A 24,569-nucleotide genomic window follows, 5' to 3' on the forward strand; every position below is an offset into this window, starting at 1 on the left:
TATTTCGTATAAGCAGATAAACATGTCTTTCCTCCATTATCCAGTCTGGATATCCTGATATCTTTTAAAATTGGCCTTTTATGGGATGATTTATATCCTTGACTTCACTTATACAACTGTAGATGTCATTACCAAGACCGTCAAGGGATTGACAACAAAAACAGTGCTTTCTGATAAATGAAGACCTTTTTAGCCACATCCACATCCACATGTACAAAATAGCGGTTTACCGAACATGCAGCGAAACTCCAATATTTTGCCAACCATTGACACACTCCAGATTAGCAGGTTAGTGATCAAGCTCCAAAACTCAAGTATTTTTGCAACTGTTCACACTTATAGAAATAGCCTGCTAACTGCCAATCGTCAAACTGATAAATCTATTGTTCTTGTGCCTTACAGTGGTGTGGAGCACATGCTGTTGTGACGTGCGCTTTGAATGATGGGATATAAAAATTTGAGTTTATTTGGTCTACCATTCACACGTCATCAGAGGGCAAACTAGCACATTAAAGGGACTGTGCAGTACTGGTTGAGGTGGGGATTCATGTTTTGAACATTCCTAAGTGAGATAATGAGAAACCTCTTATGAAATATGAAAGAGCATGTAATCTTAAGAAGAATTCAATGTTTATTTGATGAAAATTGGTTTTCAAATGGCTGAGATATCCAAAAAAGTGATAATAATAAAAGACAGGCCACGCCTTTTATTAAGATCTCTTTGTTTCACCTTGTTTTTGGACATCTCAGCCATTTCAAAACCGATTTTCATCAAATAAACTTTTGATAACCCTTAGGATTGCATGCTTTTTGACATCTCATAGAGTGGTTTCTGAATATCTCGCAAAACGTTAAAGGGATTGTACAGTTATTGTTGAGACCTAATTTCAGGTTTCTAACAATTTTTGGTGAGATAATGAGAAACCTCTCATAAAATGTGAAAGAGCATGTAATTCTATGAGGAATTCAACGTTTATTTGATGAAAATTGGTTTTGAAATGGCTGAGATATCAAAAAAGAGCGATTCTAATAAAGTGTGGGACCCACACTTTATTACGATCGCTTTGTTTTACTTTGTTTTTTTGATGTTTCAGTCATTCCAAACCCGATCTTCGTCAAATAAACTTTGAATTCCTCTTAAAATGGTATGTTCTGTACTATATCATAAGTGTTTTCTTGGTATCTCGCAAAAAGTTAAAAACCCAATTCTCATCTCCACCAAAACTGTACTATCCCTTTAAAAGCTAAATCCTCACCTCAACCAGAACTGTACACACCCTTTAAATTCAGAAATAAGAGCAAGATTTCTTGGGTTTAGCATAGCACTACTGATTGTGCTAATTTGTTGGGTTTTTTGTCCATACTTGCAAAGAACTCGAGTTTGCAAGCGAGTTACAAATCTTGAGTTCTGTAACCTGCTAATTTGTGTACTATGTGAATTCCCCAAATACCATGCCTACCACATATCAACAAAAAATGCACTACATAAGACTCCCGAGTTACCGTCATATTCTGAAAGAAGAAATTCTCAGGTGTGACTTGTTACAAATTCACCAAAGCTGGGATGTTCCCAACCCATCAAACTAGAGTAGAAAATCAAACAAGTAAGAATTCTCAGTATCGTCAATGTGATTGTAGGTGCCGTGTGCAGAGCAGCATTTTAGATGCATTATGGGACAGCTCAGGGGACAAACTTGCCCCAGTTTTGACTGCGTTATGCACCCAGGTCACGTTCTGTCTTTATCAAGGGGTATTTTTTGTGAAGATTTCTTCGCTTTCCATCATGTGACTAGCACATTGAAGCCTTGCAGTAATGAACCATATGACTATCCGCAAATCAGTAAAATTTTGAAATTTTAAACTCTTTCTTAGTTGAATTCAAAGCGGAGAAAAAAGCAGCAATGGAAGAAAAGCAGACGAATGTGACACACGCAAGACAAGAGGAAGCGACAGTGGCACCGCGGACTCCCACTGTGCATCTGTGACGGGACTTTTTAGCGTGCGCAGAAGTTTTCTGAGCACTGGCGATGTAAACTGAGGATTGCTATGAAGTCAAGGGTCTATTCAAATGCACTGAGTCACCCTTTATTGTGTGCAGAACAATGATGGGATATAAAACTCCATGGCAACCAGTACTTTGAAGGGATGACACATGCAGGTGTGTTACATGAAACCAAAACTTCAATAGTAAGCCCATTAACAACATTCTATTATGCTAGTGTCTCTGTATCAAAGCTACACCTATAAAAACTGTTCCTACAAGTAAATCTCCTGTGGATTTTCATGTACTCTTTAAAGCTAATTTGAAAACAACAACTTGAGACTGAAAAACAAATGGTTTCAAAAGTACTTCTACACATTTTTATGCTTTAAAGGCACATGGTCCCGGTGGTTAAGTCAAATGCGTACGCGGGCGCACGGGGCAAGTTTTCTATATAGACCTACGCTATCGACTCCTCTATAGCGCTTACGCTGTGACCCACTTCTCCGAGTCCAAAGAAGTCCGATCCACTGTAGTCAGTGGTCTGATCACAGCTCGGCTCATGATTCGGCTGAGAGGGATGACAGCTTTAGCAAACTTCTTTTGTGAAGTCATAATAAGAAGCACATATGCACGCACCCTGGCATTACTACAGACTGGGCGATGCGCAGAGAAGACAACGAAGGCAACGTTACTTAGCAACACCTACGCACTTTACTCTTGATGACAGCTCAACTTCGGTAATCTTCGTATCAATGCTAACGGTGATCGGCGGTATCATCAACAGCGCCCTCGACACTACTGGGACTATGCGCCTTTAAAGGACAAGTTCACCCTACATGTTAAACTGATTGACAAATTGCCCTACATCGACGTAAACTTTACTGTATTTACGTCAATGTAGGGCAATTTGTCAATCAGTCGTTATGAAAAAACATCCCGACGGAAGAATTTCATGAATTTGAAGTTCACCTTAGTATACATTGTTTGTTTAGATTGAGTTAGTGTAGCAATTTGTAGAAGAAATCAGTGAATGTTTGAGAAAAATTGGAAAATTTGTTCAAAAGTTATGAATTTTTACAGTTTCAGTGCCACCATCACTGGATGACAAGACTAACTGCCAATTGTGATGTCACATGTGTAGAATGATACAAAGAAAATATACATCCCCTCCAGTTGTTACTGATGTACATGTTAAGGGTGATATTATTCCCTTTACCTTCTGAAAGAGGCAAGTGAAGCGCTATTTTATTACACGAGAAAAGTGAAATATGTTAAATTTTCTTTACATTTTCTGTTCAATGCATGTGACATCACAAACAGTAGCAGGGTGTTTAACCCGATGAAGTGGCCCCGCCTCACATCCAACTGGACCCCATGGAAGACCAGCTACATGTAATATAGCTGAATATGGGCTATCCAGCCATCTTCTCAGATGGAAAATGAACCAAACCAAAAAAGAAAAAAGAAAAAAAAAGCAGTCTTCTCATCCAGTGATGGCAGGACTGAAACTTTAAAACTTCATTATTTTTTTAATGGATTGTTCGATTTTCCTCAAACTTTTATTGATGTGCTCTACTAATTTTGCTGCATTCTCTTAAAAGGTAAACTTGTCCTTTAAAGATTCAAATTCCGATTGAGCAAATGCGATTCTGTCAGAAAGCACTAAAATCCCAAATGAGTTGAGTTGACCTAATGTGCCTATTTTCAGCTCTTCTGCTAAATCAAAGTGTTTGTTGTTGTTGTTGTTTTGTTTTTGTTTTTTGTGGATTTTCTGATATGCAGCTCTTCTGCTATTGAAATCAAAGTGACTTTTGTGGGTTTTCTGATACATGGTCCAATATCACAGTTGATAAACCGAACAGATCTCCAGGTAGATCGGATTATAAAAAAAAATGCACATTAAAGCAAAATGGATTCATGCCGTTAAACTTAATTATCATCTATACAGCAAGCTGGAATTTTTACTTCCCTCTGGGCTAAACCACATATATCTCACTCTGAAAGAGGCTTTTCAGCTGCCATTGGAATGAAATATTGCACCACTTCAAACTGACATCTTTCAGTGGCTGAATTTCCTATTATTTGTCAGATAATACTAAAAAAAATACTGATTTGCAATTTGTACTTTTTTTAATTCTACCTCTGTAGAGAGGAATATTCAGTACTCGTAATCATTGGGGTTACTTACTTTTTAAGCTGTTTAGTATTTCATCATGGAGACACAAATGCACCATAATACTGTCAAACGAGGAATGTTCGCGTGCATTTTAATTTCGCGAATTTCGCGAGCGCCAAGATTCATGAAATTAAAATGCACGTGAAATTTCTTATCTACACTATATGCATTGAACGCAAGTGGCAATTCGCGAAAATTTCTTGCCGCGAAAAAGGCCGTCGGCTCCAATTCGCAAAAATTTCATGCCGCGAATATATCATGTTTTACAGTACACAATATGCCTGAATATTGCTGAATAGCATTTTTTGCCTTCAATGCTTGTTTTGAGCAAAGCGAGAGTGAATTGCGTAGCTGTAATAATGACTGCATTTTCAAAAGTAATACTGTTTATTGCACTGCTCAATTCAAGCATGGCTGATTCAAAGGATGGCAAACCTTGACATTTCCTATCAAAAGCTTATTGCGTACCGTTTCCATGGATTGTATTTTCTTTAATGAGAATCATATCAGCGAAACGCCACAATATAAAATACCCACATTAGAGATCTCTCATTAATGGTCATAAAGATGTAAATAAATATATCAAATTGTTACAAATGCCTCTATTCAGACATGGTCTGCATGTAAATGTTCTCTTTGACTTTTGATTGCAACATACAGTAGAATAATGCAGTTTTTTAGAAAGTGTACAAGTATTTCCTGTTTATGCCTGCATGCTTTCTGTACCCAGGGGAACTAGTCTACTTGTACAGCACTGTACATCTGGTACTACCACTATATAATGTATGTTAAAAAAATAAATAAATAAAAAGGTAAAAAATGTAACTGTGTTTAAATTTTGACAAATGGCTCTATCCAGATAAAGTCTGCATGTAAACACTCTCTCTGACTTTTTGTTGCAACAAACAAAATAATAATGGAATCTCTTGACAAAGAGTATGTTCTGCAGGAAATACATGTACTGCATGCTTTCTATCATGTAACAAGTGGAAAGTCTACTTGTACATCCGGTGGTATCACTATGTGTATCAAAAAAGCAAAAAACGTAAAATTGCTTTAAAAAAAAAAAGATATTGACGTACTTTAACACAAAGAAAATTACAGCATGATAACAAAGTTTCATTATACTAGTGAATTAGAATGAATAGAGCATTAAATTAGGAAGGCATCTGTATGTTTTTCGGGATCATATGGAAGATTTCGTTCATTCTGGTGACTCTGAATTTTCAATGACAAATACACAAACAAATAAGCATCTCCAAAGAAATCTGTATTACAATAAAATATCTAAAATAATACATTTTATGAATAAATTGAAAGATAAACATAATCAGCAAAATAATGGTATGATCAGCATCCATGCTTGTAACATGCAACTCTCCAAAGGGCAAAAAGGGTTGAAAGAAAAGAACCTGCCACACACAACCTGTCCCCATTGCCCTTACTGCTTTTTTTTCCACGGTAGTCTTGTTACTCTTATTACTCAGTGATCCACTTAACCAACTCCTCACAAGATTCTAAGAACCTCATAAAAAAAAAAATTCTAAGAACCAAACAGACTTTGCCCAGACCCAGATATGTTCCTGAGGATGATATATATCAATATTGTTGGGACAAAACATGAGTGGTGTGCACAGGTCCACCAGGTCAATGTGAAAGTCCTTACATTCAGTCACTGTAGTAGAAGGATTGGCATTTATGTAGTATGTAGCAAAAAGCAACCCCTGCACACGTGTCACACACACCCACACACACCACGGTGGAACAGTTCAAGAGCCAAAGGCATTAAAGTGTGAACAGTACAATGTAGAATATACCCTCTGGAACACATACATACACAATGTCAACACTGCGGAATGAGAAGGATCGGGGAAAGATCACAGCAGACACTTGGAAGCTAGCCAAGCGCCCTCTAGAGCCCAAAAACCACACAACATCAAGGGCAAGAAAAATCGAGCAGAGCCTTTGTTACAGCCAATCGAAATACCGCATTCATCGTATCGTTCTGTGGGGAGAAGCAGTGTACAGCACAATACTTTCATTGATTCACTAAGGTCAAGGAGAAGGTATGGCTCTGTCAAAATCTAACATTACTGGTCCAAACTCAAAGGCTCTTTCTCTTTTTAACAAAGATACCACAGTATTGCAGCCTTGTGTGTACTGAGGGAACATTACATTGTACAAATGTACATGCAAGAATATTTCTGTGTATATGTGTGTGTGGGAGGGGGTGTTCTATTTTTTTCTTTCTGTTCTGTGGGCAATATGCAGAATAAAAGAAACATGTTTCAGCAAAATCTAAATACACAAATTTTTGCAGTGCAGAAATTTTCACACATTTCGCACTACTTTTGGCTAGTGCGAATTCTAAAACCTGCAAAAATATCTTCACACTTTTCTCTGCACATTTTGAATGGGTTGGCAATCGTGAAGTGCCAATTCAAGTACCTATGAATGTATGTTTCTGAGCCACTAAGCGCGAATAATCAATCTCTCAAAAATCTGGATGTTTACAGTATCAGTGGAGGTCTTCAAATAGTCACATTGGTGGAGGGACTCTGGTTTGACTTGGGAGGAATCCCCTTTTATGAACACAAAAGACAAAGGAATGATTTTCCCTACATGGATACAATAAGAACCCATTTCCTGCTTTGGATGATGTACGACAAGATGACATATCTGACACATCTTGGGAACAGCACAAAAATATAGCAATACATGTCAGGTAAAAGCGTGAAATTTATTATCATTCCTCTCTCAAGGTAACAGAGCAAAATCACAATAAACTTATAATCTTACAACAGTTGACTTTTCCAGGGTGCCTCGTGGACATACACTGAACCTTCCTGGCATTATTGAAATAAGCAGTTGTAAAAAGTTATACTTAAAGGGGAATCAGCCCCAAGTACATATGTGGGTTAAATGACTGCAAAAAATATATCAAAGTAGTATAAATCAATAAACTTTAAGGAAAATTGGACAAGTTGTTCAAAAGTTATGAATATCTAATATTTAAGTTAGTTAAACCCATGTGCTGTCATCACTCAATAAGAGCGATGTCACATCAAGATGAAAAGATTTGTACGAAAATAATAAACACACTTTCAAATTCTACCATAATAAAAGAGAACTTGACTTACCTCTTTCAGAAGGCAAGACGAATACTACTATATTTAACGCATGTCACTATTAAACAAGTCAAAGGAATGTGTATCATTCACCTAAAGCAAACACATACTACACACATTTTCTGTATTTATTTTTCTTTTTTTTTTTGGGGGGGGGGAATCATTTTCCAAAATGAAATTCCGTAGTTACCCCCCACATTATTCTTTCACTGACCAATTTATCAATTTGCATTCATACTCAGAGAGAATATTCAGCTGTACTATATCTATTACACTGTACTTTAGCATACGCGTTTGAAAAATGTGACAACTGACTAAATCAAATGTTGAATGAAAAAAAAAAATTGACCGTACCTGTGGAAGTTTCTTCTTGAGGGGGCTGTTGGTGGCAGAGCGAAGCGTGCGCTTCGGGGACTGACTCGTGTCAACGCTCATTTCAGGTGAGGGGGATTCAGGCTTCCCAATAATCTGAAATGACAAAAGTTGAATGTTTCTTTTCCATGAGTTCATGATTTATCACATCTTGCATGTAATCAAAACAATGGTGACATTATGATGATGTCTTTTTTTTTCTGTATTCAGAATGTTTCTCATAAAATGCAGGATTTCAATGGTAATAAGTAGCACATCATTTTCTTCCTGATGACAAAAAGAAACAAACTTTATTGACAGTGATAATTCATGACTGTATACAAACTTTGAAAAACAGGCACCATTTGATTTCATAAGAATGCTGGAACTACGACATAAATTGCAATTATTCATCACTCACATTCGTATATCCTAGCTTGCATGCTTAAATCACAATACAAAGTCATAAAAACAAAAGCTAATGAAAGAGAAACAAAGTACATTTTCAACAGAAATTTAACTGTCTGTGGAATAATGAAGCTTAAGCCGTGTATTGCTGATGTTCGGTGATGAAACAATGATTAAAGTTGCTGCACAGGAACAGGACAAGCATACTATACAAGTATTTTGAAGAACGCTAAAGTGTATACATATCTCCTTTTCTATTGGATAGATAAAATTTGACTGTGTAATCTAATTTTGAGACAAAATATTTTGGCCAAATTCGGCCGTAAAATAGACTGAGATTGGACACGAAGTCTAGCGATGATCTGGCAAACTGACTCGCAACAGTGTGGTGAAATGTGTGCAGTACAAAGCACTGAGCCACATATTATTCTCCCCTCGTCTGGATGACAAAAACATGTTTATACCCTCACACCCAAATAAATAATTTCTTAACAAGTGGTAGCCCAACTTTTTTCATTAATGCCAAGCCTTGTTCAATTGACATCAGAAGCTGCAGAGAAAGTGGATATCTGCTTTCCCATTACCTGTAAGAATGGAGTTGTTGTGCTTGCAATATTTATAGCCATTCAACAATTCACTTCAGGACACAAATGAGGGAATGTGAAATTCAATTTATGTGAGTTACTGGAGCTGCTTTGTTTTGAAAAATTGATTGTTACAAAGTCAACCAGCCTACATGCCACATGGCTGGGGACTGTGAACCATCACACTATCTTTCAGAAATCAAGTTGCCAACTGTTGTTTTCACTATCAAAACACATGCACACTAGGGTTGTTTTCACAAGCTCCTTGGTGTGGGAGTATGAGAGTGAAAATTTGACAAAAAATATCTTTATTTTATTTTTCTGACAGGAATGTATCAAAGAGAGCCATGAGAAAGTTGTGAGCAAGAAAGGAAGCGATATATGTCATAAACTGACACACATTTCTGATGTTCAATTTCTGGCATAATTAAAAGATTACTGAAATCACTTGCAGTAGTTTAGTCCAATATATTCAGAGCTGTGCGGTATTTGATGTCAAGCAGTATGTTGCAGATGTTTGGAGTTGACTTAACCATTACTTTTGTCTGCATTATAATCAAGAATGTATGGAAATTTCACATCAAATACTCAAAAAAGAAAAAGATTATGTTTCACAGGTTTCTCACGTTATGACATTATCAATACTGTTGCATTATAATTAATCAATATATTATCAATATCCCTATAATTTTATCAAAAATAATCATCACCATGATGGCTATTGTCTTCGTCATTATCATCACCACTATTACCATTGATCATTGTCATCATCCACCATTACAGAGGACTTTCATTTTTTAACAACTACAGTACTTCACTTTGAGAAAATTCAACTATAAATAAATATAATGGAGCAACAGTGCTCAATATCTCAAGCGAGATGATGTTGAATTTATAAGTCTCCCAAATTAGCTTACTACTGGCTTACTCTGTTTCATTGTTATATTTCACTGTCACATCATGAATTCGGCCGTAAATACATCAATAGTCATACATTTTTCGCATGTCATTTAGAGGTACTTTCAGCCCCCATCATCAGCTCTGTTTGCCAAACGAAATGACCAAAAGGCTCAAATTAGCTTTACAGACGAGCTGATGACGTCAGCCATCTACATGGTAATACAAATTTTCACTGTGCAATGAGCTGTAGACTGGAATTCTAATGACACTCTTTTAGAGCAAAAATAGTTACAAACATACATCAACATGGCAGGACATCATTACCGTGTAATCGTGATGAATCTCAATGTGATACTTTCGAGCGTAATAAAAAGGTTGGAGTCAAAGAAAAACACTGCATACTGCCTGAAATTGATCAAAGCCAACTGAATCCAGCTCAAAGAAGTAGGGGAAGAAGGGATGGAGAAATAGTCGGCTTATATCACATGTCAAACTCTGCATGAAATTGCCCGGTCCAAAAAAAAAAAAAAAAAAAAAAGCATTGAACAATTGCCATTTGTTCTGTGTCCATCATCAGATGGTAGTTGATAATTTCCCTATTGCTCACACTGAAACAGCAAAAGTTATTTTTAGATATATGAATATCTACTGTTGCTTTCAGCACAAGTTGTTTGGAACAAAAACACAGACTGTTGAGGGAAATTTTCTCATTCATTGAGGAAGCACACACACACACTAGCTTTTGTCAAAATCCCTCTCGTACGAAGTGTAATGACTGCTAGTGGGACAACCAGCGGGTCACTACGCAAGGCTGGTCAAGCCACCAGCCAGAGGGCCCTTTGGCGAGCTACAGAAATTTCTTAACTTACGTCTTTGAATTACAGTCAAACCTGGCTCAGCGGCCACTGCCATATATACCACCACTGAAAGTCCCATGTTAAAGACCCTGTGTACAGCAGCCACCTGTCTAACACAGTCAGCAGTCAGCAATTGTTTATCCCATGGAATTTTTTTTTTATACAGCAGCCACAGATCTCTACGGAGTCGCTGTTGAGTCGATAATTCAGCACATTCTTATTTTTTTCTTTTACAGCCGTGCTGGTTAAGTATGGCAATAGTTCAAATATACTGTAGCCATCGCTGCATTTTTCTACTACAACTATAAAAAAGTAATAACTAGGTTTCTCAAGTCAAAATTAGTTTTGAAGTGAGCACATTAAAATTACAACCAAAAACGTATTAAAGCTGGGCTTTTCATGCAATCTAAAGAAAGTCATAGCAGCTAATAGTATCTTTTTTATTTCAGGTTTTTATATAAAGAAATGACAAATTGCAATTAAAAATGTGAAAGTTTCAAGGGCTTGTCATTAAGATTTGCTACTTTCCAAACACATAAATTTATCAGTCATATTTAATTCAAGGGTTAGACAGAGAAGGAAAGTTCTATGAACCATGAGAAACTTTCAACTACCGGTAATAAATTTTTAGAAAACTACCGGTAATAAATTTTTAGAAAATGAATTCCCCCCCCCCCCCCCCCCCCAATGTACTGGTATGCATTTTTGGTGTAATTATTTTTGCTCATGTCTCCACAAATGCTAATAAATCTGACGCTAAATCTTTGGAGCACCAAATGATATGTGACCCGCTACAACAAAATGATCCTAAAGTCGGGCGAGGTCGATTATTTGAAAATTGCATGATATAATCCCCTAATCTATCTGCTTTAAATTGATACATAACACATTTTATAAAAATAATCGGCTGCGGAGATATCGATGTTTAAAAGAGAGCATGTCGAGACGTCTGGAAAATCACTGTTTCGAGAAAAGCGCCCTAAAAGTCTTCCTTTCGACCCAATCGCGACCAAGGGACACGCAAGTCAGTTTTCACCTCTGGACAATAGAAGGTAAGCCCTAGCAACCCCCGAAGAGTTCATTCAAGCACATCAGCGTCGGCGGTCTCCTCACCAACCAATCAGTGACCAGGATGTGAGAAGCAGCTGAGCATAGCGCACCCCGCCCGCACGCACCAGTCGACTGGGCAGTGTGCGAGCTTTACGCTTCGGTTAGTAGCAAGCAGCAAACTGACCAATGAGATCACTCTGGTCGTTGTTAGGGGCGGAACCTATCTGTGGCGCTCAATCCAAATTTTCGAACCAGTTTCTGCTTCGTTGAAACGCCAAAAAACATGGCTCAGAAAAAACGCTATTTTTTTATCTTTCCTTTCATCATTTTGCTTCAAAATTTCGACAGATGATAGAAGACATGTTAGACTCCAATAATATATCAAAATCAGAAAATCTTAAGTTTTGACCAATTTTGATGCTCTGACTTCAAACTCGATTTTCACGGCTTCGACCGCGCGCGACTTTAGGACCTTTTTGTTGTAGCGGGTCACATATATATCATTGAAAACAATCCTCTACAAAGTTGATAAAAAAACATTCAAATATCAGTATTAATAACAGGTGATTAGGTTTGACATGGAATACATCAACACTGAGCACACAAACAAATTAATGTATCCAGCAAAAAACTTCATCACACACTGCAAATGAAAATATTGTGAAAGTCAAGCAAAACATGTACACAAAATGAATTTGCATTTAATCTTCAGTAGAAAGGGGCAATACTCTAGTTGGGCCATAAAAATTTACAATGCACATACACTTTAACTCTGTTCAAATGATTTGCAATTTAATGATTCATTTCACACACACAATATGGTTAAGAGTTACTTGAAAGAACAATTACCAACACAAATGGGCCACAAATAATAGCCAAATGAGTGGCTATATCTAAATCTTCATTTTATTCAAAGAGCTTTGTCATGGCCTTTCCTTCTAGAACCAAGATACTGAGTGAACTCTTTGGCACCCAAAGTTTCCTACACTGTCAACCACACAATCACCTCACAAAACAAAGTTTAGTAAATTTTACACTTACATTGTACATATGAGAAAAACTACATATTAGTAGACGGAGATTAAACTGCGGCATAGGGTGAAACAGAGAAGATATGAACCAGGCTATGAAGCACACTAAAATACTGTAAAACGAGGAATGTTTGCGTGCATTTTAATTTCGCGAATCTCGCGAGCGCCAAGATTCGCGAAATTAAAATGCACGCGAAAATTCTTGTCTACACTACATGTACATGCATTTAATGCCAGTGGCATTTCGCGAAAATTTCATGCCGCAAAAAAAGCCGTCGGCTCCAATTCGCGAAAAATTCATGCCGCGAATATATCATGTTTTACAGTACATTTCAATGTTCCTCATCTACTTAACATTCACGAGCACCCACACCTGCACATACACACACACACACACACACACGCACACAAACACACACACACACACACTGACACACAAGGGAGGGCTGCAGGCTGTTCAGGGGCTGATAGGGTTAAAGAATATCACTATCATACGGGGATCATCTAGATCAACCCATCACACATCCTTCTCAAGCATCATTGCTGTGTGAATGCCAAGCATGTTATGGAGTCCAGGATTTGTTTGTCTTTGCTGGTAATGAGGACCCTGCACAGCCCAGCCAGCAAAGTTTAAATCAAATCAAAGGTTGGAATGTCTGAAATTCATTCCACTTGTTTCAGGCTGCTGAGAGTGCAAGCTAGCTTATGTACAGTATGAGCTCATACAGGGATGTTTTGGTGTTTCGCATCACATTCTCACATGCAAATACACTGTACCAAGTCGTGTGCGTGTTTGGGGGGGGGGGGGTTGAGTTGAATGTTTCAGAATCTCACCCTCTGTTCAGGCGATGTCAATGCACTGATTTCTTCCCCAACAAACAAAACAGAAAACAAAATGTATCAAAATCAAGGGAAAAGGAGATTGTATTAAGAGTTCCATTCAACTCGTGGCAATTAGGCAAATCAATTATATTTACAAGTGTAAATATGTCAATTTAAACACATTGAGGCCTATGAATACATCTCAGTCAAAATCTAGTTTAAAAATCCAAATTCACAAAAAACTATAATCTACATTTGATGTAGGCCTACTTGATTTGTTATGCTGATTCCAAAGAAGGCAAGAACTTTGTTTTTGCTATTTGCCAAATGGGCTACACAACTCATAAACATATTTCACATTCACACACATTGCACAGGACAAATTATAAGATTTTTTTTAATATAAATAAAAAAATAAACAGTCAACGTGATGTGACCTAAGGCATCCGAGGGTGAGGACCTACTATTGCAATACAGGATTTCAAAAATTGATTTAATTTCTGTGTGCTCTTACTTCACACCCACCATGCAGGGCAAACTTCAGCGTGAGGTTTAACAAAAATCAAGCGCTACAGATTTTTGCATAGTGATGCAGAGTGCAACAGCTGACAATTTATTTGTGTCCACGCACTCAAATAAAAAGTTTCTTGCATCACATTGCAAAAATCAAAAGCAGTGGGGTTTTTTTTTCCCCCACTGGCAATGAGAATGGCCTTGGACAAACATTTTTGATCTTCAGGTGAGGTGGATTTTGCAGAAGTCACTCTCAGTAACCATTTAAAGCAAAGTGGCTGAAGCACACCAGCACTACTGTATCTTACTCCATAGAAAGTTTACTGCCATCTTTATACGAGAATTTGTCACACGATCTGGAATGGCCCACTCACTGTACTATTCAGGCATGAGCACACGAACCTCAATTATGGTAGATTTCAAACATGGATTAACTCTCTCTCTGTAGTGTAGTACTGGGCATTTGTTTTCTCCTCAAACACTGAAGTTGGGCCAAAACATCATTAATCATGCTGTCGCTAAGCAAACAGTCAACCACTGCCATCAGGCAGAAACAAGAGTTCACACTTTGAGCATTTTATGGCAATAAACCCAAAAGGTCGAAGGAATGGGCCATAGTTCGCATATGGCCCTTGATTTAATCATTCAACATCATAACAGCCATTGATGCTAATTCTTCACATTTTTGTACTATACAAACTGTAAGTGATGACACACTTAAATCAATTCATATCATTAGCTCATAATTGCTACTGTTGTACAGTTCATTTGAATTTCTTAGTTACCATGTAGTACTGGAACTTTTCAGTCATCACCTTCGGACTGGAATGCTATGATTTCCATACAGCAATATATGATGACCAGGAAAATATCTAGTACCAACCATGTACACTTTGAATGCTGGAATAATATGCTTGATTAGATGCTTCATCATACTGACTGGTGGTCGATTTTGTTGAAAACATGGTCATAAGAATTCAGCCTTCCCTTGACAAAATAATTACACTGTACAATCCCCATGGGCAAAATGCCTAGAGTGTACTATTGCTGTAGATGTTACAGTGCAGACACACATCTCATGAACTGTGGAAAACATGTCAATTTAGCCTGGGATCAGTTTGCTGTGGTAGCGCTGCATGCATAATACCAATACAGAAAATGGCCTACAATGAAAGACATCTTCAGCAACTCTACAAGAAATTATCTGAAGCAGTCTGAATACCAGACTAGCCCTTTACAAGGAAGTGAACTCTTGCATTCATTCTTCGCATTCCCAGAAAGCAATAATTTGTTCTATCAGGACAAAAACATGTTCTGTTAAACTTTCCTGGTCCTCAGTTACAAGCATATCCTGTACCGAATAAATCTTGTGAATAAACTCTTTCACAGGGGAACAAAGGCGGATTCATCCAATGTCTTTTATCATCACCACACAATGACATCAAATTGTTGTATTTGGGGGGTGGGTGGGGAGGAGAGTTTGGTCAAATGTGATCCATGAATATGCATCATTATGACTACGTGTATAAATGTAAATCTACAAATGTCAATCTGACAGCCAGGAGAAAAAAAAATATATATATATATAATGATAACACTGTACTTTATGTCACTGAGACTTGATGATTCAAGAGTCTTTTTTTTTTTAAAGCAAAACAGTACACCTTCAGCCTACTGTACAAAATCAAGTGTATATTATAATTTGAAATTCGATGAACAAAGTAAATCCTGTACACAGCAGCTCAACAAGACAGTGAATAGCAGTAGTCCTTCTTATGAGCATTATGATAACACACTGGAAAAACAATAACAGAGACTATTTCATTTTTCCTGATGATAATGAAATTCTCTTTTTTGTGTGTGTTTCATTTTGTTATTTTATATTATTTGTGTGCATGTGCGTGTGTGTGTTCACATGCGTAAAGCCACATTGCTAGAAACCTCCTTGTGAATGTAAAGTTTCCTGGGATACATTTGTATGTTTCATTCACATCTGGATAGCTTGAGACACTTTTAGGTCTCTCTGAGCTATGGATCATCTCAAGACCAAGAGTGAAGTCAGTAACTTCCTACTTTGAGCACATGAGAAAATTGCACCCAAGGCTGACGTCTGGTGAATAGAACTTATCAACTGCAGGGACACTGCCGTCGAATTCTACACACAGTTCCACAGTCCACACACAAACACATACACACACATACTGTCTTTCATACTGTGCAAAAGTTTATAACAGCCAATTTGTGTAGTTTTAAAAATCCAGTGCAGTAGACAATGAGAGTTGTGTTCAGAAGTGTTTGCAGACAATGTCCCCTAAACAGCTTTTGGCAAATAGTTGCTGGTAAGTTTGCCATTCCCTGTAAGCTCTGGGTCGCTAAGACAAAGATTTAAAACTTTCTGTCTGATAGGCCTACTACAGAGCAGTTACCAGAGCTGCCAAGTCTCCCTGATTCTGCAGGAGTCTCCATGAAAATATCAAAATCTATTCATGTATGAATAAGAGAATATTAAAATCTCTCTGATTTGGGAATTATTTTTGCCCATTGAAATGCATGTGACACACAGATATCTCCCTGATGGCTGTGTGGAGTCTTCCTGATTTGGATGTGGGAATGTTGGCAGACCTGCGTTACATGCACAATTAGTGGATGAACAAACGGACTATGAATCTTATCAGGATTACTGCATATATGGAGTATTTGGAAATAAGGTGTGAATTAATGGTTAACAGTGTTTGAAGATTATATTGGTAGCAAAAGAAAGATATTGCAAGCATACAGACATTAGAATAATGACACAGATTGGCATTCATTTATTCATCTTTATTCCATAGACTTTTATATGAACCACAGGTTTTCACTGTTTTTGTAACATTCTGTTGGCTCAATATTAAAGAGAGAGAGAAAGAAAAAAAACTTTGATGAATGACTTCTGAAAAAGTGTTCAAAATACACTCACAAATGGAGAATTTTTTTCAAATTATGCTGGCTGTCACTACCAGAAATCTATGTTTAAGTTACCACGCTATACGATGAACTGTCAGCACAACCGTTCTATCATAACACTGCTGTCTATAAGTGAAAACGGGTATGGTAAATCTGGTCACTCACAGACATGTACTGTTTTGAAGCATTTCTCATTCATTTTGAACCACATATCCTGCAGTAGAAAACAGAATATCAAAGATGCTGGTAGCAAGTAGGATCCCATATATCAGATTTTACATGTTACTCGAAACACCGCTAAATAGTGCTCCTGAGGCTTAGAGCTATGTTTCACTACTGATCAAACCAAAAACTAAAGGTTGTATGCCATTTTGACAGATAACACCATCACTTATCTACAGTACAGGGCCTGTGAGCAGGGGCAGGTATTGAAAAGAGTTATGGGGGGGGGGGGGGACTTGCGTTAACATCGACACTCTTGAGTATTGTTCCTGGAGGTCACATGAATGACACATTGTTGCAAACTTGTCACTCTCATTTTCACGTTTTTTAAAATCTACAGGATCACTGATATAAGAGGATTAACCAAGTCACAACAAAAAGACATCAAAGTATGAAATATCAAAATTGCTCATAGTATCAAAAATATCGTCAGTTTCTTTGAATTTTTTTCCCCACTAAAATACATAAAATGTGAAACATGATACCCTTTGGAAATATATTTGAGGTCTCTGAAGAGTCTTTGGTGTATCACGTAAACAATAATCAGATGTAAAGGAGCCATAACTTTGGCCTTTGTTGTTCCTGAAATAATCAGTGTGCTACATTAGTACATAAGCACTTGCCCGATTGCCAGGGGCCAGTCAAAATCAAATTCGGGCAAGTGTTTTTTAACAAATTTATGAAGAAGCCACCTTTTTTCACTTATTCCCCCAACAAACCTACTAAGTCAACCATACAGAAGCCCAAAGATAATAGCTGTTCAATGATGCAACACACTTCATATTTCATTGTAGCAACTTTCCAACACTTACGTGAAGAAGCCCCGATGCATGCAACGGCAACACTTGATCGGACCAAGTTTGTTACTCCATTAGGTTTTAAAAGCATGTGAATAAATGTGTGCTGTTTATTCAAATGATTGTGTTTCATTAAGCCTTGACTAACATGTGATTTTCTATATCATTTCCATATATTATGGACTTTCTTTTGGGGCAGGTAAAATCAATGTTCGGGCAACAAATTTGAAAATCTGCTTGCCCCCGAACAGGCAAGTGGTAAAATAAAGTTATGTAGCACCCTGAAAATGTTTTTTTTTTTTCTTCTTCTTCTTCTTTTTCATTCCATTCCTAATAGAGAAAGTGATTGTGTTTACTCATTCTTCAGAACAGGAAATCCTATCAGTTTCTTCCCACAAATCAAACAAAATTCTTGGTATCAGTTTTCCTGTGCAGAAAATGAACCAAGGAAACACAAAACGAAACAAGACAAAACAAAACAAAAAATATGGTCAGGTTCTTTTACATTGGGCATTGCTATCCCCATACGGCAATCAAAATGTCGCATTAGACATTTAAATAGTCAGATTTTTACTTTTGCCTGTGCCTGCTGAGGCTACTGGGCAATCACTTAGTTGTGCATGCCACTGTCTAACAGACGTAGGGACAAGGACAAAAAGATGATAAAATAGCTCAGCTCACAATAACTTGAAAAATTCAATGCATTTGAAAGAACATGTATATCTATGTACAGGCTTTGACTACCTTCAAGGTAGTAGATTGTACATGTGGGACCAGGTACTTATATTACGCTCTTAAAAACTATTTTCATTTGTGCAACAAAACCTTATCTTCACAACACAAAGTTCAAGTACACTTTAATTTTCTCTACGCTGTTTATGAATACTATGACTGTATAATGTCCATATCAAGTATCCTGTCAACTTTCACGTAATTGCAAAAAGAGTTACTTTTTGAAATTTGTATACCAGGAAGTTTTTTTTTTTTCTGTTGTGACAATTTCGGGGATTTCACAATTACAGAAATGGCCTATGATATGAGTGAAATATTTTTAGTTTAATTGAGTAGTATAATGATGTAATCTATTGCATTAATCTATATGTATGTACCACGTTCTCTTTCCTTCTGTATGGAGAATCTGAAGGGAATGACCCCCTGCACCACAAACATACACACACACTTTCATATTGATATATTATCTACAAAGTACATATTGTTTCAGAATGTCCCACTCTGTTTCAAAAATATCATACTCACCATATAGTTCAACTCTTTCACTTCCTACTTTAGCGATATAAAAGTTTCTTGGCACTATATCAAAACCAGGAGAAACACAACAAACGATTTATATGTTTCTAAATTGATGATTGTTTACTTCAATGTTCTTCTGGACCAAAAACCGTTCTCCGTGAATATAGGAAATGCAAATTGTTTCACAGTGCAACAACAATGATAAAGGATACATTATATATTCCACCATATAATGAAAACTAGCACAGTTTTTATTTTCAGCTATAAAAACCCGACCACGTCGTCTAACAAATAAATGACTACAATGAAGGCAATAAATGGGATTATGAAGAATGAGGAAGAGCCAAACGACATGTAAGCAGCAGCACTGGTGCAATTGTGGCAAAAATCCCTACTCACACTTTTTTCAACAAAAACTGTGACGATGCAAAGAAAATACTTCACTCTAGAGTCTAAATAAGGAAGCACTGCTATCTCAGTAAAAGGAAGTGAAACTCCAAGAATTCCAAGCACGAGGATCTTACACTTTCTTGGGGCGGGAAACATTTTGGCACACAAAGTGCATTCATGTTGCTGCAGTCCAGCAAAGTTTTGTGAAGGTCCTGGAGGGGTTAGCACCACTAATAAATCTGAAGCAAATATAACATGCTGGTCTTGATTGTCACATCTGATCAAAAATAGATAGAGTTAAAGACAATACCCCTTAATATAAACCATAGAACACAATATGAAACAAGATTTCCTTCATGAATGCAATTTTCATCACTATTATTGCCAGGGTATTTCCACCTGAAATTTATCACCCTCGTACAGGAATGGAACTGTCCGTATAAACTTGCAGTAAGTTTTTGTACGCGCGATTGACCAAAGTCACGGCTGTTTCTCAAGACGAGAAAACTTTTCAAACTTTAGAAGTTACAAACTCCCTTCAAAATCTACGAAAAATTCACGATACCATTAGAACACCTAACCATACTATACTCTGATAACACAGCTTCAAAATGCTACGCTGGCAGGGCACAATCGAGACTATGAAACACTGTAAACTTTGTGCAAAGTTACTGGTAGTTCCAAGAGTGCGTAATGTTGCTGATGGCAGCTTTTCCTTCGCTGTGCTTGCACTACCTATCATATGCATGGTATTGTGTGTTGTAGATACGAGTGACTGTGTGCGTCGCGACGAACTTCGGTGCAAACGAGGAAAACAACTTTTTAACTCTGATATAAATATCCTTTAAAATACGTTTGGACACAGACGACATAATGCAGCGGGATGACGAGTACTCGAAAATCACATACGTGACAATATCTTACCGTCACTTGTATCGGTTATATGACTGCAAGACGAACAAAGTGTACGTGATCAGCCGCCTCGTGGTAGGTTCCGTGCATATCAATGAAGCCAAATGACCCAGTCTGTCTCAACGTATCAAAACTTTTCGTCTTCAAAGTTTATTGCGCAGCCTCAGTCCAATCAAATAGTTTCTACTTTGTTTTGTTCATATTCTCGCGAGTGTTCAGCAAGTTAAAAAACCTCCTTTTCGCACAAGTAAAAGCTTCGTCCTGCTAGCAATCCATATAATCCTCTACTGGGGCAGCTTCAGAAGAAGTAGATCGACATGAGTTGTAATGTTGAATTTAGATTAAGAATTTTTATGAGGTGGAGGAGTCCGACTTGGTGAAGCCTTTAGAAAGAAAACCAGCAGCGCACTCAAACACCCTCATCCCCGTGCGCGAGCTGCGTACACTGGAACACAAAGATTGAATCGATGGCGCTTTGACATGGTAATTATAGTTGAGAGGCTTTGTTTGTTCGCGTTCGGCGGGATACTAGGGGAGGAAGGAGTTGGTCAAAGGCCCAGGCAGGTGTTAGCAGCTGAACATCTGCGAAGTTCAGGGGGCAAAGAAAGCAGCAGAGAACATAAAGGACTCAGAATATGCCACAACAATAAGTTGAAGTTGTGAGCAGTGGATAATACATGTGATGGTGAATGCATGATTGCTTGATAATGACAAAACGAGAAATGGCATAATGTACGTACTTTGAAAGAAAACTTTGGTAAGTCATATTTGTAGTACGATAGGTAATGTCTCAGGAAACTAAAATGTCTGGGTTTTTTTTCTTTATCCCTTTGCTTTTGTCTGATCTTTAATGTTTTATATCTTTGTTTATTTGAGCATGTGGGTTTTTTTTTTCTTGCATTTTTAACAAGTTATTCTCCTCTCTTTTTTTTTTAGATTGACAGGGATCCGTTTTAATTGTTGGTTATTTGCATTTTATTTTGCTTCTTTGTTTGTATTTGCTTTCTTATGAGGCTGTACCAGGAGATGCACAGTGCAACAAATCCGTACTGAAAAAGACGAACAATGAAATAAAACTGGATTATGATTCATAGCCTTTATTAACTGACGGTGACGTCATACAGTGCCGATAAGACTCGCATCTTCATTATTGTGCTTGGTTGCTATTTCGTTGAAACGCCACTCGATCGGATATGAAGTTTCTCGATTGGAAGCCTACATCATGATTCTTTTTTCCCCCATATCCACTGACACCTCTATGATTTTACAAATCTTCCATGACAAGCAGAAATTCATTACTAATTTTAAACTTCGTACTATTATCGCACCATGATTATCAATTCTATCCGTTCTCCGTTTCTTTTTCACAAACACTGATTACTCGGGGCTTACAGCCAAACAAGCTTGATTTCATGTAGGTCCCGTCATACTTCTCTTTGTTCAACCCCATTTCGATTTCGACCAGTTAATTATCATTACAATTGCTGTGTCACCATAATATTGTTTGTTTTTGCACATTCTTTACAAGGTAAAAGAACTTGTATTATCATTTCCGATGATATATTCATAAATGAGAAGTATGAAAATAAATGAATTGAATTGAATTGAATTCCTCATTGAGGAAGTTGTGAAACACACATCCATAATCCACTCACTTCCGCGCACGCGCGCGCGCGCACACACACACACACACACATATTATACACAAATGACATACTAGTAATCTATCCACATTTGACAACCCTATGAGTTCCCTAAAGACTTTCCTCACCTAGCAACAAATAGTGTGCGTGAAATGCACTCTAACGTAGACAAGATAACTTTGTAAATATTATTATTTGTAGCAGATGAGGAAAATAGTATTGGTTACGTTGTCAAATGAAATATGCCACACTGTGATGCAATAAAACCCATAATTGTTTCTACAGCACAAAATAAAAAAATGACATCACTTTCAAAGTAGTGCGTATAATCTGGTCTTCTTTTTCTTTGGTATTATCCTATTTGGTGCGGTGCTTCTCTCTCTCTCTCTCTCTCTCTCTCTCTCTGTATAATAATAACATCGTTGTCTGACAAGTCATTGTTCTTGGCATTCCATTAAAGACGCCTAGGCCTTTTCTTTTGTAGAACTAACAAATTTCTCGTGTCGATCATCATAATCAAATCGCCGCGCATGATGGGGCTTATAACGGCTCCTTTTATAATGTTACGCAGTTTATACTTATTATAACCGACTTGATCGGAGGGTTTCTGACAAAGCTGTATTAAACGGCTCCTTTTATAATGTTACGCAGTTTACACTTATTATAACCGACTTGAAAAAAAAAAAACTGTCGGCAACTTATAACAACCGGTACATCCCTGTTCTAGCTATGCTTATTATCATGTTCAATCCAACGCCGTACGTCGTTTAGGTCCACGATTTCATTCACATTTATGCCAACAGCAACTGATCAACTTATTATTTTTTTCTTTCTCTCTCTCTCTCTCTCTCTCTCTCTCTCTCTCTCTCTCCCTCTCTATCTCTCCTGTTATCGCTTTCTCAACATAGTATCGGGGTGAGGTATATAGTTACAGGAAGAGAAAATGAAAAGCTTATAATGTTAATCGTTATTGCTATCATGTCGATAGAGACATTATGTATAACTATACAGAGAAAACTATTGTATTATGACTAAGGTGATTATGTATCTGTAGGCTGTGCCACTTCATGTTTAAGGCGACTGAATAGATATGATCTTGCAGTGAGAACGGTCAAGTTCTTCATAATCAACATAATTATTAAAAGTTTCGAAGTCATGGAGTTGACGATGTTATCGCCTCGACTTTCCCATTCAATTGCCTTGATCCGATATGCAAAAAAATGTTTATCTTTTCGATATACGAACAAGAATAACAGATATGTTCTGCATATGGTTTGCATTACCCCATTGAACATTTGTATGGAATTAATAGTGTTTATAGTTTCTTTTTCTGCAAGGGCGATCTATTGCTGATTAAAAAAAACACGACTTGTCCAATTCTTTGCACAAAGCAAAGCAAGATTTGTGAGGCGATGGCTTATCATAACCTCATTCTCTCTATTAAAAAAAAAAATGAATAAGAAGAGTGAAAATCTTCGAGTGATCCCTGAGGTCACTCCAAAGTTATTGAAAATGAAGATTTTCACTCAAAATTCACTCCAATTTCACTCGAAACTCACTCTTTCCTGTTATTCACTCCTTCAAGAGTGAAGATTTTCACTCTTCTTTTTTTTTTAAAGGAGTGATTTGCTTCACTTTTTATGTGTTTGTGATTAATAATATATTGTCATCAATTTTTAATGGAAACACATGGACTTCCGAACTTTCTTTACATCCCTGAGTGGTTATCATGAAACATCTCTTTGATTTGTTTGTCGACTTGTATACCCTCTATACCAATAACGTGATGTAATGTGGAAAGGAGTTTCTTCATCCTCGCAGCATGCAAAGTTTTACAACCTCTCGACATTTTTAATGATCGCGAACGAGCGAGAAATTTCAGTCGATTACAAAATGCATCATTCTCCGCGGTCACACTGATGGGGCAGAAGATCGTCAAGTTTGAGATCACGAGTCACACTGGCGAAGTTTAGTTCTCGAGTCTTTGTGGTCTTAATGTACGACTCACGACTATGATATACGACTGACAGACTTTGGATCCGAAACAAACGAGCGTGTTTATTCTAAGGTACTGTGATTTATTTCGGATCAAAAGTTTGTCAGTCGTACAGTCGTGAGTCGTTATCGCGATCTTTTGCCACTGTGACCGCGGCTAATGTCAATGATAGTTAGGTCTGTCGAGCACATAGACGTGCAGTGACACATGTTCATCGAAGTATAATTTAGAGAGGGCGTATTAACTTCATGCCCGAATTAACTCTTTTAAAAATAGTAAAAATCAGGCGAAGAGAATAAAAAAAAAAAAAAATCTGTAAGAAATTTGACATCAGGTATGAATCAAGATCCGTGGAATTTTAAAGTTTCAGCACAGTCATGATGAGTAATATAGTGACATTTACGCCACCACGCAGCACATCTGCAAATTAGCTGACATAATGATAATCATTAGCTCACTTTTCTTCCTTTGGTTTGTGAACAAAAATATGATAGAAATCATATTTTTATATTTATCATCATAATCTATTATCAGCTAAAACCATTTGTTACTTAAAACGAACAATTCAAATATTATTGTTTTTTATCAAATTGGTAACAGGACAAAATTTG

The 24,569-nt window shown here is 37.2% G+C and overlaps 1 protein-coding gene across 1 annotated transcript in view; it reads right to left on the reverse strand.

Moving 5' to 3' along the window:
• LOC139736861 (uncharacterized) overlaps positions 1-20,728 on the reverse strand; it is a 117,258-nt gene extending 96,530 nt beyond the window's left edge. Inside the window, exons 1-2 of the mRNA XM_071647523.1 lie at positions 20,332-20,728; positions 7,643-7,756 (exon numbers count right to left, since the gene is read on the reverse strand). Of these exons, the coding sequence (XP_071503624.1) occupies positions 7,643-7,723 (81 nt within the window). The 5' untranslated portion in view covers positions 7,724-7,756; positions 20,332-20,728. The remainder of the gene's footprint in view (positions 1-7,642; positions 7,757-20,331) is intronic.
• Positions 20,729-24,569: the final 3,841 nt, after the last annotated feature.

The sequence above is a fragment of the Diadema antillarum genome, unplaced genomic scaffold (genome assembly GCF_040938485.1).
Source record: "Diadema antillarum isolate AM-2024a unplaced genomic scaffold, OU_Dant_1.0 seq00000668_RagTag, whole genome shotgun sequence".
Classification (NCBI taxonomy): Eukaryota; Metazoa; Echinodermata; class Echinoidea; order Diadematoida; family Diadematidae; genus Diadema; species Diadema antillarum.